Genomic DNA, 12,790 nt, shown 5'->3' on the forward strand with positions numbered 1-12,790 from the left:
AAACATATTATTTAAACTTGAGTATTTCATATTGGATTTATGGTTTGTTCAAGGAATTGTTCATTTTATGCAAACTTCTACTTTGTTTGAAGTATTCCCTATTATCCTTTGGACAGTAGCAATTTCACTGATTGCCCTCTGAACTGTATTATATACCTGTGTTCTATTTGCTTTGTATCTGGTTCTGAGAATTTCTTCTTTATCATTTTTTTGTCCAGTCCTGGGGCTTGAACCTCAGGGCTTAGGCACTGTCTGTGAGCTGCTTTTGCTCAAGGCTAGCACTCTACCATTTGAGCCACAGCACCATTTCCAGCTTTTTCTGTTTACTGAGGAATTGAACCCAGGGCTTCATGCATGCTAGGCAAACACTCTACCACCAAGCCCCCATCCTCAGCCCTCGTTGTGAGTAATTTCTTGAGGTAAATGTTGAGATTATTGCTATTAGGCTTTTTCCTTTTTTTCTTTTTTCCTTTTGCCAGTTCTGGGCCTTGGACTCAGGGCCTGAGCACTGTCCCTGGCTTCTTTTTGCTCAAGGCTAGCACTCTGCCACTTGAGCCATAGCGCCACTTCTGGCCATTTTCTATATATGTGCTGCTGGGGAATCGAACCCAGGGCTTCATGTATATGAGGCAAGCACTCTTGCCATATTCCCAGCCCTGGATTTTTCCTTTTTTAATGTAAATATTGCTGTCATGGCCTTGTTAACATCCAGCTTCATCCATAATTTTAATATGTTTTAATTATATTTCATTCAATTTGGGAATGTTATTTCTTAAGACTTTCTTCCCAGTGTATGACTTTAGACAGAAGTGTACTGTTTGAGCCAGCTGTGGAGTGAAGTGGAAAATAGAGGGAATATGCTCCAAATTCAGCCCAGGCCAAAACGAAAAAAAGTGCTTTTATTTCCTGCTCTTTTGAGTAGTTCCTACTATTTGCTATTGTTTTCTAATTTTTCTCACATCTGCCCTATTTAAACTTTGACCCCAGTTATGGTCTATCCTGTTTGGTATTGCTGTTTGACCAGAATGTGCATCCTGCTATCACTGGTGGAATTCGCACAAATCTCTACTTCACCCTATTTATTGGAGCTGTTATTCTGACACTCCCCATCCTTGCTGGATTGTCAGCCGACAGCAGGAACAGAGCAACTTTTTCTGGTACCCATATATAGACACTCTTACCGTCTTTAATGAATGTTCTCTATTTTTCCGTCATTTTGACATTGAAAACATTATCATTGTATTTGAAGTAAGTTTCTCATGAACAGTGTATACTCAGGTCATGCTTACATGTATTCTACATAAGATTTTTTAATTGGTATGATTAGACCACTTACGTTTAAAATACTGATTGGTTAGCACTTTACTGTCATATTATAATTCCACTTCATGTTCTCGTTTTTTTTCCCCCCTTCCTGTGGCTCACTTCAATATGTCTTAGAATTCCATTTGATATATCTGTAGAGACAGATAGTTGGCCCTAGGTGTTCTTGAACTTGTGCTCCTCCTTGCCTTGGCCTCCTCAGGGTTAGGATCCAGCTACTGTTGTGTTTTTATTATATATCTTTGTATTGTTGTTTTTAGCTTTGCTCTAAATATTACAATATACATATGTACCTTATCAGTTTAAGATCATTCATGTAGCACTTTGATGTATAAACACCAAACAGCTCCCAACAGATCTGTTTACAACTAATGTAATTGATAGGTGTTAACTCTTTGTACACTGAGCACCATTTTGTAAGTTGTAATTTTTACTTTAAAAGTATTTTATAAAAGCCCTGCGAAGTCTTTGTGACCTTTCCTTTTATTCATCCCAGTGTTTATCCATTCTTCTTGAAATTTCAGGCCTCCTTCTGACATTTTCTTTGGGAAATTCCTAAACCTTTCTTCCTGAGGTCTGCCATTGGTACAGCCATATTATTTTCTTTCATCTGAAGGTGTCCATGTTCCTTTCTTTCCTGAAAGCTGTTTTTGTGTGGTACAGGATTCAGGGAGGGCAGAGCTCTTCTTTAGTTCTAATTATGTCTATTCCTTCTGGCCACCACAATTTCTGATGAGAAACTTATTTGAACTTGTAATGTTTAGAAGTTTAGAGTCTGGGAATTGTGTGGCGCACACCTATAATCCCCACTACTCAGGAAGTGAAGATCAGGCGGATCACCTTTGAAAGCCAGCTCTGGTTTTATTTTGTTTTGTTTTTTGCCAGTCCTGGGGCTTGAACTAAGGGCCTGAGCACTGTCCCTAGCTTCTTTTTGCTCAAGGCTAGCACTCTACCACTTGAGCCACAGCGCAACTTCCACCTTTTTCTATATATGTGGTGCTGAGGAATCGAACCCAGGGCTTCATGTATACAAGGCGAGCACTTTCCCACTAGGCCATATTCCCAGCCCCAAGTCCTGGTTTAAAAAAAAAAAATTGATCAAGATCGCCTTATCAATCAAGATGGGTATGGTGGTATGCACCTGTCATTTCAGCTATGAGAGTCAATAGGTAGAAAGGTGGTTGTCTGAGGCTAGCCCCAGGTAAAAATTCCTTATCTAAGAAAAGACATGTAGAGTAAGTGCCTAACAGCAAGTCAGAGGCCCTATGTTCAAACAACAGTACTCCAAAATAAAATAACTTTAAAAGTGCATTTTCAGCTAGACATCAGTGGTTTACACCTGTAATCCTAGCTACTCAGGAGGCTGAGATCTTAGAGTGGCTCAAAGCCAGCCAGGGCAGGAAAATCCATGAGACTTTTACCTCCAATTTGCCACCAGAAAACCGGAAGTGGTGCTGTAGCTCAAAGTGGTAGAGTACTAGCCTTGAGCAAAAAAGTTCAGGGACAGTGCCCAGACCCAGAGTTCAACTCCTACAACCAGTACACACACAAAAGTGCATTTTCAGGCTTAATCTCTTTCACATGGTTGTAAATTTCTCCTGGAAGGAGTGGATGGGCTTGTCCCCACCAGTTCAGGTAGTCCAGTGAAACATGCTAAGACCTGGGGGAACCTGATCTGGTGTACACAGTCTTGTATGCAGATTCCAGCCTACAGATGGTCTCTCAGGTGGAAATCTAGGCTGCTCCAGTGCTCAGTGATGGGGTGCTTTACTTTTCAAGGACTTACATGTTGTTCATGGAATTTTTTTTTTTTTTTTTTTTTTTTTTTTACTGTTTGCTACTAACAAAAGATCTGTTTATGTTACCCATTTCACAAATGAATGGTGTCAGCTAAGTTGTTGAGTGGACAGTTTCTTTTTTTTTTTTTGGCCAGTCCTGGGGCTTGGACTCAGGGCCTGAGCACTGTGAGTGGACAGTTTCCTTTGCCCCTTGTGGATGGACAGTGGGCATGGACCTGCCTGGCAGGCAGATTATCTTCATGCTCTCTGTCCTTGTTCTTACTCATTACTGGATATGATGGAGATCCGTATCTACTCTTCCTCTCCTCAAGATATATAGTCAGCTGTAATTTTCTGATTTTTTAATATCAAGATCTCATGCCTGAGAAAAAGTGTGGCATTTTCTGTGACAGCCTTACTTTTCTTAAGAAGATAGCCAGTTGCATCCTTTTAATTTATTTATTTACTTATTTATTTATTGCCAGTCCTGGGTCTTGAACTCTGGGCTAGGGTGCTGTCCCTGAGCACCTTTTTACTCAAAGGAGGGCTCTACCACTTGAGCCACAACACCACCTCTGCCTTTTTCTGATTACTTTATTGGATATGAGTCTCGTGACCTTCTGACCTTCCAAATGGGTTGGCTGTTATCCTCAGTCAAGACTTCATTTTTATGAGGTAGTAGGTGAGGGCAGGAGGGAAGATGGGGTGTTGGGATACTGGCCCAGTGGGGACAGCAGTGGGGGGCGAGCATCAAGACACCCCCACCCCCACATGGGGAAAGCCCAGCAGCTATTCACCTGGGGTAGGGCACTGTCCCTGTGCATCTTTTTGCTCAAAGGAGGGCCCTTTTTTTTTTTTTTTTTTTTTTTTTTTTTTTTTTTTTTGCCAGTCCTGGGGCTTGGACTCAGGGCCTGGGCACTGTCCCCTGGCTTCTTCTTCTTCCTTTTTTTTTTTTAAATTAAATTTTATTGACAAGGTGATGTACAGAGGGGATACAGTTACATAATAAGGTAGTGAGTACATTTCTTGTCTTATTTGTTATACCCTCCCCTACTTTTCTTTCCCTTCCCTAGTTCAGATAAGCATATATACAATATTCCCTGGCTTCTTTTTGCTCAAGGCTAGCACTCTACCATTTGAGCCATAGCATTATTTCTGGCTTTTTCTGTTTATGTGGTGCTGAGGAATCCCAGGGCTTCATGCATGCAAGAAAGCACTCTTACCACTAAGCCACATTCCCAGCCCTTCTGAATTTTTGGAGGAACTATTTTAAGTGGTGGCACTATTTTGCATTCCCACCAAGAGAGCACTGCCCTCTTCCCTTCCAGCACTACATTTCCTGCTCATGTGTGAAAATCCTAAGGTTTTATTTAATTTATTTATTTATTGTTGCTGGTCCTGGGGCTTGAACTCAAAGGCCTGAATACTATCCCTGAGTTTTTGTGCTCAAGGCTAGCACTCGATAGGGTTTATTTTTTAAGTACACAATTTCTTTATTGTGGTAAGATACACATAACATAACTGTTGAGTAGTTGGAAGTAATGACTTTCTTGCTTTCAGAAGGCAAAGAATTTGGGATGAGGCTCTTGTTGACAGGCTAACATTCAGACACATGTTCTTATTCATAGGTGTCTAATGCATTGTGGTTTTTTTGTTCACAACCCACTTTCTGGAATATGAAAAATAAGAGTTGCCAGTCCTGCTTTGTATTCTTCCCTCCACAATTCTGTGGTCCTGAGGCAATGTCCAGGTCATAATCATCCATTTGCAGTCTGCACTGACACTGGGTCATTTAACCAACTGGAATAAATAGCTCACTGCTGAATTGTAATACACTATAAAAAGTGAAATTTGTGACATTTAAAATAAATTGTCAGGGCTGGGAATGTGGCTTAGTGATAGAGTGTTTGCCTAGCATGCGTAAAGCCCTGGGTTCAATTCCACAGTACCGTATACACAGAAAAAGCCACAAGTGGTGCCGTGGCTCAAGTGGTAGAGTGCTACCCTTGAGCAAAAGAAGCTCAGGGACAGTGCCCAGGCCCAAGTACAAGCCCCAGGACTGGCAAAATTAAAAAAAAAAAAAATAGGCGATTCAGGACCCAGCACAAAAATCATTAAATCTAGGACAGATCGTGTTACAAAGACACAGCTACCATTGTGCCTAAGATCCAGTAAATAAATGCTCATTGAACATTTACTAGCATAATATTAAATATGACACTGGCTTCCTGTTCATGTTTGCCTTTCTAGTCACTCTAAAATTATCTTTACCTTTTTCTAGAATGCGTTCAAGGTTACAGGATGGCTACAGGCTGTGTTACTCTCCATACTTCAGATCCCTTGCTCCAACTTCACTAACAACTGTACTTTCACAGACAACGTTCATACATGGCTTTTCCCGTTCTCCTCATCAATGGCTTCAGGGATACCTATTTTAGAAGGGTTTTTAAGAAGTAATTCTAACGTGTCATTTCCAGCCGGGAGATGAGCTGGTGGGGTTTGCAGCCTGTAACTCACGGATGGGATGCCCCTTCGAATGGTTGCTTTGACTGTTCGCAGGCCACGCTGTATCCTGCTGTGTAAGGATATGCAAGATGGTCTTTCTCAGGTAGGTTTCGGGATTTTAAAATAAACAATCATACATAATGAAATATCCGAGTAAGAGTGTTGTGGCCCTACCTGTCTGTAACCCCCGTGCTCCGGGGCAGCCGGAGCACGATCCTAGATAATTCCTGCTCCTGCTCCTGCTCCCCGCGCGCCAGGGGTCTCTGGGAGCCGCCCGTGTGCGTGAGGGCCCCGCTCCGTCTGGATAGCGGTTTTCTGAACTTCCCGGTGCGGCCCGCACGGGGAAAGTCTGGGTGCGGGTCCTCCCGGAGCCAGCGGAACCCCACCCCGCCCTCGAACTCCCTCCCGCTATCCCCTCGACTTCTTGGCTCTCACCACCCTAACATCGGCGTGGGGGACCCCAACAACTCCGAGCCATCACGGAAGCCGAGTGAGGCAGCGGGTGGAGAACTACAATACCCAGAAGCTCTTGGGACGCGCCGACGCCGCTGAGCCAGTGGGAGCTCGGATCGGGCGCGGGCTCGGCTAGCCTGGGCGGGACTTCCGGGGGCTTCCTCGCGGCGGCGGTGTTCCCTTCTCTCGGGAGGCGGTCTACTAATTGAAGGGTTGCGGACTGGTGAGGGCGCTGCAGGTCCGCGCGAGGAGGCGGGATTCCGGGGTGTGGGGGGCAGGCCGGGGAAGGTGCGGCCCGGAGACCCGAGCCCGCAGATTCCTGTCAGGATCACGCGCATTCCGCTCAGGTTCTTCCCCGGCTCACCAGGCCGCGCCCACGGCCCAGGTAGGTGCGGCCTCGCCGGGCCTCCCGCATCCCCCGCTCGCATCCCAGGACCCTGCATCCCCTGGTCCCGCCCCAGCTCCGCACCGACGCCGGGGTCCAGGGCGCCGGCCAGGCCCCGCAGTTCGCCCCGAGTCCAGAGTGAGGCGAATTAAGAGAGAAGAGCACAGGCCGGGTGGGGTAATGTGGGGAGGTCACGCCTCCCGCTCCCCTCAGGTCCAGGGCCTTTTTATTGTATGCTGGCACCTACCACTTGAGTCACATCACTCCCATTAGCCCTTTTGTAAGGATCTTGGTGATTCTCTAGGGCTGGCCTAGGACTCAGAGCCTCTTGTCTCCACCTCCCAAGTAGCTGAAGGTACAGGTGAATGTCAGTCACCACCACCCACTAGGAAGGGTTTTGGTTTTTTGTTTGTTTTGCTTGGTTTTTCCAGTCCTGGAGCTTGAACTCAGGGCCTGAGCACTGTCCCTGGCTCCTTTTTGCTCAAGACTGGCGTGTGCCACAGGGCCACTTGGAGCTTTTTCTGTTTATGTGGTGCTGAGAAATTGAACCCAGGGCTTCTTGCATGTGAGGCAAGCACTCTACCCCTAAGCTATATTTCCAGCCCTGAAGGTTTTATATATTAATTTATTTATTGTCAGTCCTGGGGCTTGAACTCAGGGCCTGGGCACTGTCCCTGAACTTCTTTTTCTCAAGGCTACCACTTGAGCAACAGTGCTACTTCTGGCTTTTTCTGTTTATGTGGTGCCAAGGAATTGAACCCACGGCTTCATGAATGCTAGGCAAGCACTCTACCACTAAGCCACATTCCCAACCAAAAAATAACTTTAAAAGTGGGAGGAGAAATACCCAAAATTTCAAAACTCTTCCCCTTTGTGTTAAAAACATACACAAAACTTTAATCTTGAGAGGTGGAGATTGAGAGGATCGTGGATCAAGGCTAGTAAGGGCAAAAAGTTAATGATCCGTCATCTTAGCAAACATGCTGGGTGTTGGTACATGTCTGTAACCCCCAGCTTGGTGGTAGAGCACCTCCCTAGCAAGTGTGAGTTCAAATCCAGTATTGCAAAAAAGAAATTCCTATGTAATAAAATTATTTTAATCCCATAGAATGTAATTTCTGACACATTGTGCATTCTAATTTTGTTTTATACCTGGATGAACCCTGTGATGTGGGAACCATTTTTGTTCTCATCTTATAGACACAGGCACTGAGGCTTAGGGGGCCTCTGGCCTTGTCTAGAGTCACAGAGGCAGGTGGCATGGTCTGAAGTCTGGGAGCTGACCTTAGCTTGGGTCCCTCTGCTCAGGGCAGGGCAGAGATGGGTGTGCAGCTTGGATGCTGAGATTTCACTGCGGTGGTAGCCTGTTTTACATAGCCTCCTTTCCCTCTAGGGCCCCCTGGAAGTGGTGGTGCTCATGGAGCTTGCGCAGGTAAGGGGCAGACATCCCAGGCTGTCCTGACACTTCATCTCTGCTTCTCCTCCCTTGGGCCTGGAGACCCTGTAGCTCTGCTATACCAGGACTCCTGAACTAAGCCCTGGCTAGAGCAGCACTCACTCTGAAAGCCTGGGGGGAAGGTGTGTCAAGTGGTGGGGTTCAGGAAGCCCTCAGAAGAGGAGGAGGTGGACTGATTGGGATTTGAACACACTTCCCCTGCAGCGGCGTGGAGAATGTGGTGGGAAGGAGGGTGGGGGAAGGACCGGAAGGGTTGTTGGCAGCTTTGGAGATGGGAGGAGTTCCTGGCTTCTGGATGGTTCTGTGCACACTGGGAAGTGGACAGTTTAGATCCAGAGAGGAAGGAGGAAGGAGGTTCAGAAGTTGTCCACTGTTAGCATTGTTTGCAAAGATGGATACTGCGAGCCCTGCTGTATCTCATCTCATGGTAGATGGGATCTTCATGGAGTATGAGGAAGGAGGTCTGGCTGAGTCACAGTGTTCCGGCACTGCAAGGGGAGGTGCTGGTGGCCAGGTGTCTGCTCTGGCCTGAGTGAAGTGGAGGTGGTGGTCAGAATAAGGCCTGCACAGCCTGATGGCGAAGCTGACAGATGTGGGAGGCGACTTCAGCCTCTGGAGCCTGGAAACGCAACTGTTAGAGGAAGAGGGAAGAGAGCAGAGGGTCTGAGTTGGTGCCAAAGACTCACACCTATAGTCCTAGCTACTCAGGCTGAGGTATAAGGATCATGGTTGGAAGCCAGCTGGGGTCCATGAGACTCTTACCTTCCATAAACTACTTAGAAAAAGCCAGAAGTGGGGCTGTGGCTCAAGTGGTAGAGTGCTAGCCTTGAGCAAAAGAAGCCCAGGGGCAGCACCCAGGCCCTGAGTCCAAGCCCCAGGACTGTGTCTCACCTGGACAGTGGGCGAGGTGTGGGGGAGGGGAGAGGGGCCCGGGCAGTGTGGACACGAGGTGGATGCTGAGGTGTGCCTGTCATAGTGACCAGGTGGTGTTAAGGTCCTCGGGGAGCTGTGGCCACTCTGAGGACTCCCCGGGTTGTGTGTATTTGGTTCACCTCGCTGACTTCTTTTGCACTTGGAAAGCGGGGTCCGATGTGAGTGAGGTGGGGCTTGGGGTGGGGAGGAAATGTGAGGCAGGTGCCGCTGGCAAGGCTGGGGTGGGAGGTAGGAATGGAGATTCGGCTCCAGGTGGGAACCAGAGTGGCTCCTGGGTAAACGCAGGTCTCTGGTGAGGTGAGTGTGCTCACCATGACCCTGTCCTGGTTTGCTTCTAGCAGGGCCGGGTGATGGCTGAGGACGTGGCCATTTACTTCTCCCAGGAGGAGTGGGGGCTCCTCGATGGGGCCCAGCGGCTGCTCTACTGTGATGTGATGCTAGGGAACTTCATGCTCCTGTCCTCGCTGGGTGAGTCCCCCACACCCCACCTGCACCCCACACCTGGGGTCTTTGCTGGATGAGGTTCCGGCACCTCACACCTGACGTGGGCAGTATTCCTTCTGTGAAGACGCCTCTGTTCCCCACGCCACACACTGCACTGTCAGTGCTGCTCCTCCCCTGGTTTTCTAGCAGTGCTGTGGGAGCCAGTATTAGGCCCTGCCCGATACCCATTCCCACCCAGCCCCAGCCCCTGCTGCTTTCCGCACAGGAGTCAGGAACCTTGACTGAGGCCTCAGCCTCAGGTTCCTCTCCAGGTGCCCAGCAGCCCTGGGCCGTGTCCCTCCCCTTCCTGTTGTCAGTTGCCTTCCTGAGGAGAAAAGGATGGAGCCTGATGCAGGTCCTGCTGCGGACCTGGAGGCACAGGTGCCCCTGCCAGCCTCTATCTCTGCTCTGCCTTTTCCTCTTTGATGTTATTTCTCCCGAGTTTTGATCGTGGGCTCTGGCCTTCACATCTCACAAATTCGCTTCTCCCCACTGTGGGGTTCTTGACATTTGATCTACACAGAGGGCATTTTGTGGTTCTTCAGTCATCTCTGAACAGCCACTGCTGTGCTGGAATCACAGCTTCTTCACTCTCGTCCCTGCCACCAGAGCCACAGCCAGCATGAAGCCCTGCGCAGCAGTGAGCTGAAGACACCTGCCCTGCCCAAGCCTCCCCACCAGCACGTTTGCCCACAGGGGACCTGCCAGGGCCAGCCCTCCTCAGGGGCCCTCTGGCTAATCCCCGTGGGCTCATGAGGGAGTGGTGTGGCGTGTGGGGTGGGGAGCATGCACCTCACTAGCCTTCCTGTTCTCGCAGGTCTGTGGCATGGAGCTGGAGGTGAGGAGGCACCCGCTGGGCAGGGTGTTTCTGGAGGAGCGTGTTGGGTTAGGACCCCAAGGCCAGGTCCTCCTACCCCGAAGTCCCGGCCCTGTGGGACATGCGGCTCACTCTTGAAAGCCATTGTGCACCTGGCTGCGCAGAGCGGGCCGCACCCCAGGCAGGAGCTGCGCACGCATCTAGAAGACCTCTACCGCCACCCAGTGCAGGTGTCCACTGCGGGTCGTCCTGGCAGTGCCCAGCGAGAGCCATGGTTTCTGAAGAGCCACCGAGTTCACGTGGCAGTGGGGCCCTTTGTGGGCAGGCTGGGCGGGAAGGGCTGGACCGCCAACTCAGACCTCCAGCAGTCGGCTACTGGCAGGGTTGGGGTGCCCCACGGGGAGGCCCTCCACAGGAGACAACATGATTTCCGCTGCCAAGAAGGTGGGAAAGACTTCTGCCCTCAAAAGATGCTGTTTGAGCCCCAAAACACCTGCCCCGGGGAAAGGCCTTATGAGTGCAGTGAGTGTGGGAAGTGGTTTAGGTACAGATCCAACCTTACCAAGCACCAACAGCGGCATGTGGGCCAACAGCCCGCCATGTGCGGCCAGGACGGGAAGGCCTTTGGCTTCCAGCCCCACGTCCTCAGGTGCGGGCAGACCCATGCGGGGCAGTGGCCTTTCCCCTGCTCCCAGTGCCCCAATGTCCACCCCGAAGGGGTCTTCACAGAGAGCCCCGGCTGCGTGGAACCCCCAGAAAGCCCCTCCAGGCCGCGACCATTCCCGTGCAGCCAGTGCGGGAAGGCCTTCCTCACGCAGGCCCACCTCGTGGGTCACCAGAAAGTCCACGCGGGGGAGAGGCCTTTCGAGTGCAGCCAGTGCGGGAAGTTCTTCATGTACAGCTCCACACTTACCAGACATCAGAAGGCCCATGCCAGAGAGAAGCCATCTGGCTGTGGTGACTGCGGGAAGCTCTTCGTGGACGGCTCCACGCACATCGTCCATCGGAGCGTTCACCCCGGGGAGAAGCCTTTGGCATGCGGTGAGTGTGGGAAGCTCTTCCGCTACCGCTCCATGCTCCTGCGGCACCGCAGAGTGCACACCGGGGAGCGGCCCTTCGAGTGCAGCCAGTGCGGGAAGTTCTTCGTGGACAGTGGCTCGCTGGTGACCCACCAGCGGGTGCACACTGGAGAGCGGCCGTTTGTGTGCGGGCAGTGCGGGAAGCTCTTCCGCTATGGCTTCACACTCAGCAGACACCAGCGGCTGCACTCTGGGGAGCGGCCATTCTCCTGCGGCCAGTGCGGGAAGCTCTTCGTGGACGGCTCTGCGCTCAGCAGCCACCAGCGTGTGCACACCGGGGAGCGGCCCTACGCATGCGGCCAGTGCGGGAAGCTCTTCCGCTACCGCTCCACGCTCGACACGCACCGGAGAGTGCACACGGGCGAGCGGCCCTACGCATGCAGCGAGTGCGGGAAGTTCTTCAGACACAACTCCAACCAAATCCGACACCGCAGGAACCACCTGGGTGCCAAGCCCTACGCATGCGGGGACTGCGGGCGCCTCTTCAGCCAGAACGCCCACCTCACCCGCCACCGCCGAGTGCACACCCGAGAGAGGAGCCATGCATGCAGCACGTGCGGGAAGCGGTTCGTGGACAGTGCAGCCCTCAGCAGCCACCAGAGGATGCACACGGGGGAGCGGCCGTTCGCGTGCGGCCAGTGCGGAAAGGCCTTCAGCTACAACTCCAGCCTCATCAAGCACCGGCGAGTGCACACCGGGGAGAGGCCACGCCCACACACCGACCACAGCCACGCCTTCCCCCCAAACACCCACCACATCCCGCACCAAAAGGCCCATGCCAGGTAAAACAAGTCACAGTACAGGACGCGTGCCAAGATGGACAGAAATACACCAGTCATCACCGAACCTCGATTTCTCATGTAACCAGGGTGCAGGCACCAGAACCATGTTTAAAAGTCTTTCCATCTTTCCAAACAAAACCCTGTAAAGAAATGAGGTGCTAGTGGCTCACACCTGTGGTCCTAGCTACTCAGGAGGCTGAGACCTGAGGATCATGGTTTTCAGCCGGCCCTGGCAGGACAGTCTGTGAGACTCTTCTCTCCAGTTAATCACCAAAAGACTGGAAGTGGTGCTGTGCCTCAAAGTGGTAGCGCGCTAGCCTTGAGCAAAAGAGCTCAGGGACAGCACCCAGGCCGAGTTCAAGCCCCACATTGGGCCAAAAAAAAGAAAACACCCCAAGACCCCATAAGCTTTATAGATAACTAGTTTTCCACTACAGCCAAGGCATGACAGTTACCATTGCTACCATTATTTCATATGTGGAAAATTAAATTTTGATCTTCCTATTTTGTGTCTTATTTCACCTAGCATAGTATCTTCAATGATAAGGAATTCTTTCTTTTTTACAGTAGAATTTTTGCAATGTCAACATAGCGCTTCTCCTGTGCCCTCTCACCCATCAGTGGAAGTCTGGACTGTGAAGGTTGCTGCCGTGAGTGTGGGTGTTCGGGTGACACGGGAGGCCCCCAGTGGGCCCTCAGTGCATACACTAGTGGGATTGTGCGGCTCAGGGTAGTGTACACAGACACCCTTTTTGAGGCAGGATCTCACTGTCACCTGAACTGGTCCCCAACTCCG

The 12,790-nt window shown here is 50.5% G+C and overlaps 1 protein-coding gene across 1 annotated transcript; it reads left to right on the plus strand.

Moving 5' to 3' along the window:
* The first annotated feature begins 5,695 nt into the window (after positions 1–5,695).
* Znf17 (zinc finger protein 17) lies at positions 5,696–12,183 on the plus strand. The gene is made up of 7 exons (XM_048369011.1): positions 5,696–5,709; positions 5,810–6,096; positions 6,407–6,444; positions 7,838–7,876; positions 9,172–9,301; positions 10,134–11,923; positions 11,962–12,183. Exons 1-7 carry the CDS (start codon positions 5,696–5,698, stop codon positions 12,154–12,156), a joined length of 2,493 nt encoding a protein of 830 aa, XP_048224968.1. The 3' UTR covers positions 12,157–12,183.
* The last annotated feature ends 607 nt before the right edge of the window (positions 12,184–12,790 follow it).

The sequence above is a fragment of the Perognathus longimembris genome, chromosome 20 (genome assembly GCF_023159225.1).
Source record: "Perognathus longimembris pacificus isolate PPM17 chromosome 20, ASM2315922v1, whole genome shotgun sequence".
In the NCBI taxonomy this organism is placed as follows: Eukaryota; Metazoa; Chordata; class Mammalia; order Rodentia; family Heteromyidae; genus Perognathus; species Perognathus longimembris.

Bases quoted from the DNA above. Each gene is read 5' to 3' on its own strand.
- Znf17 (XM_048369011.1), top strand. The intron at 7,877-9,171 runs GTAAGGGGCAGA...GTTTGCTTCTAG, and splicing joins TGCTCATGGAGCTTGCGCAG to CAGGGCCGGGTGATGGCTGA. The intron at 9,302-10,133 runs GTGAGTCCCCCA...CTGTTCTCGCAG, and splicing joins CATGCTCCTGTCCTCGCTGG to GTCTGTGGCATGGAGCTGGA.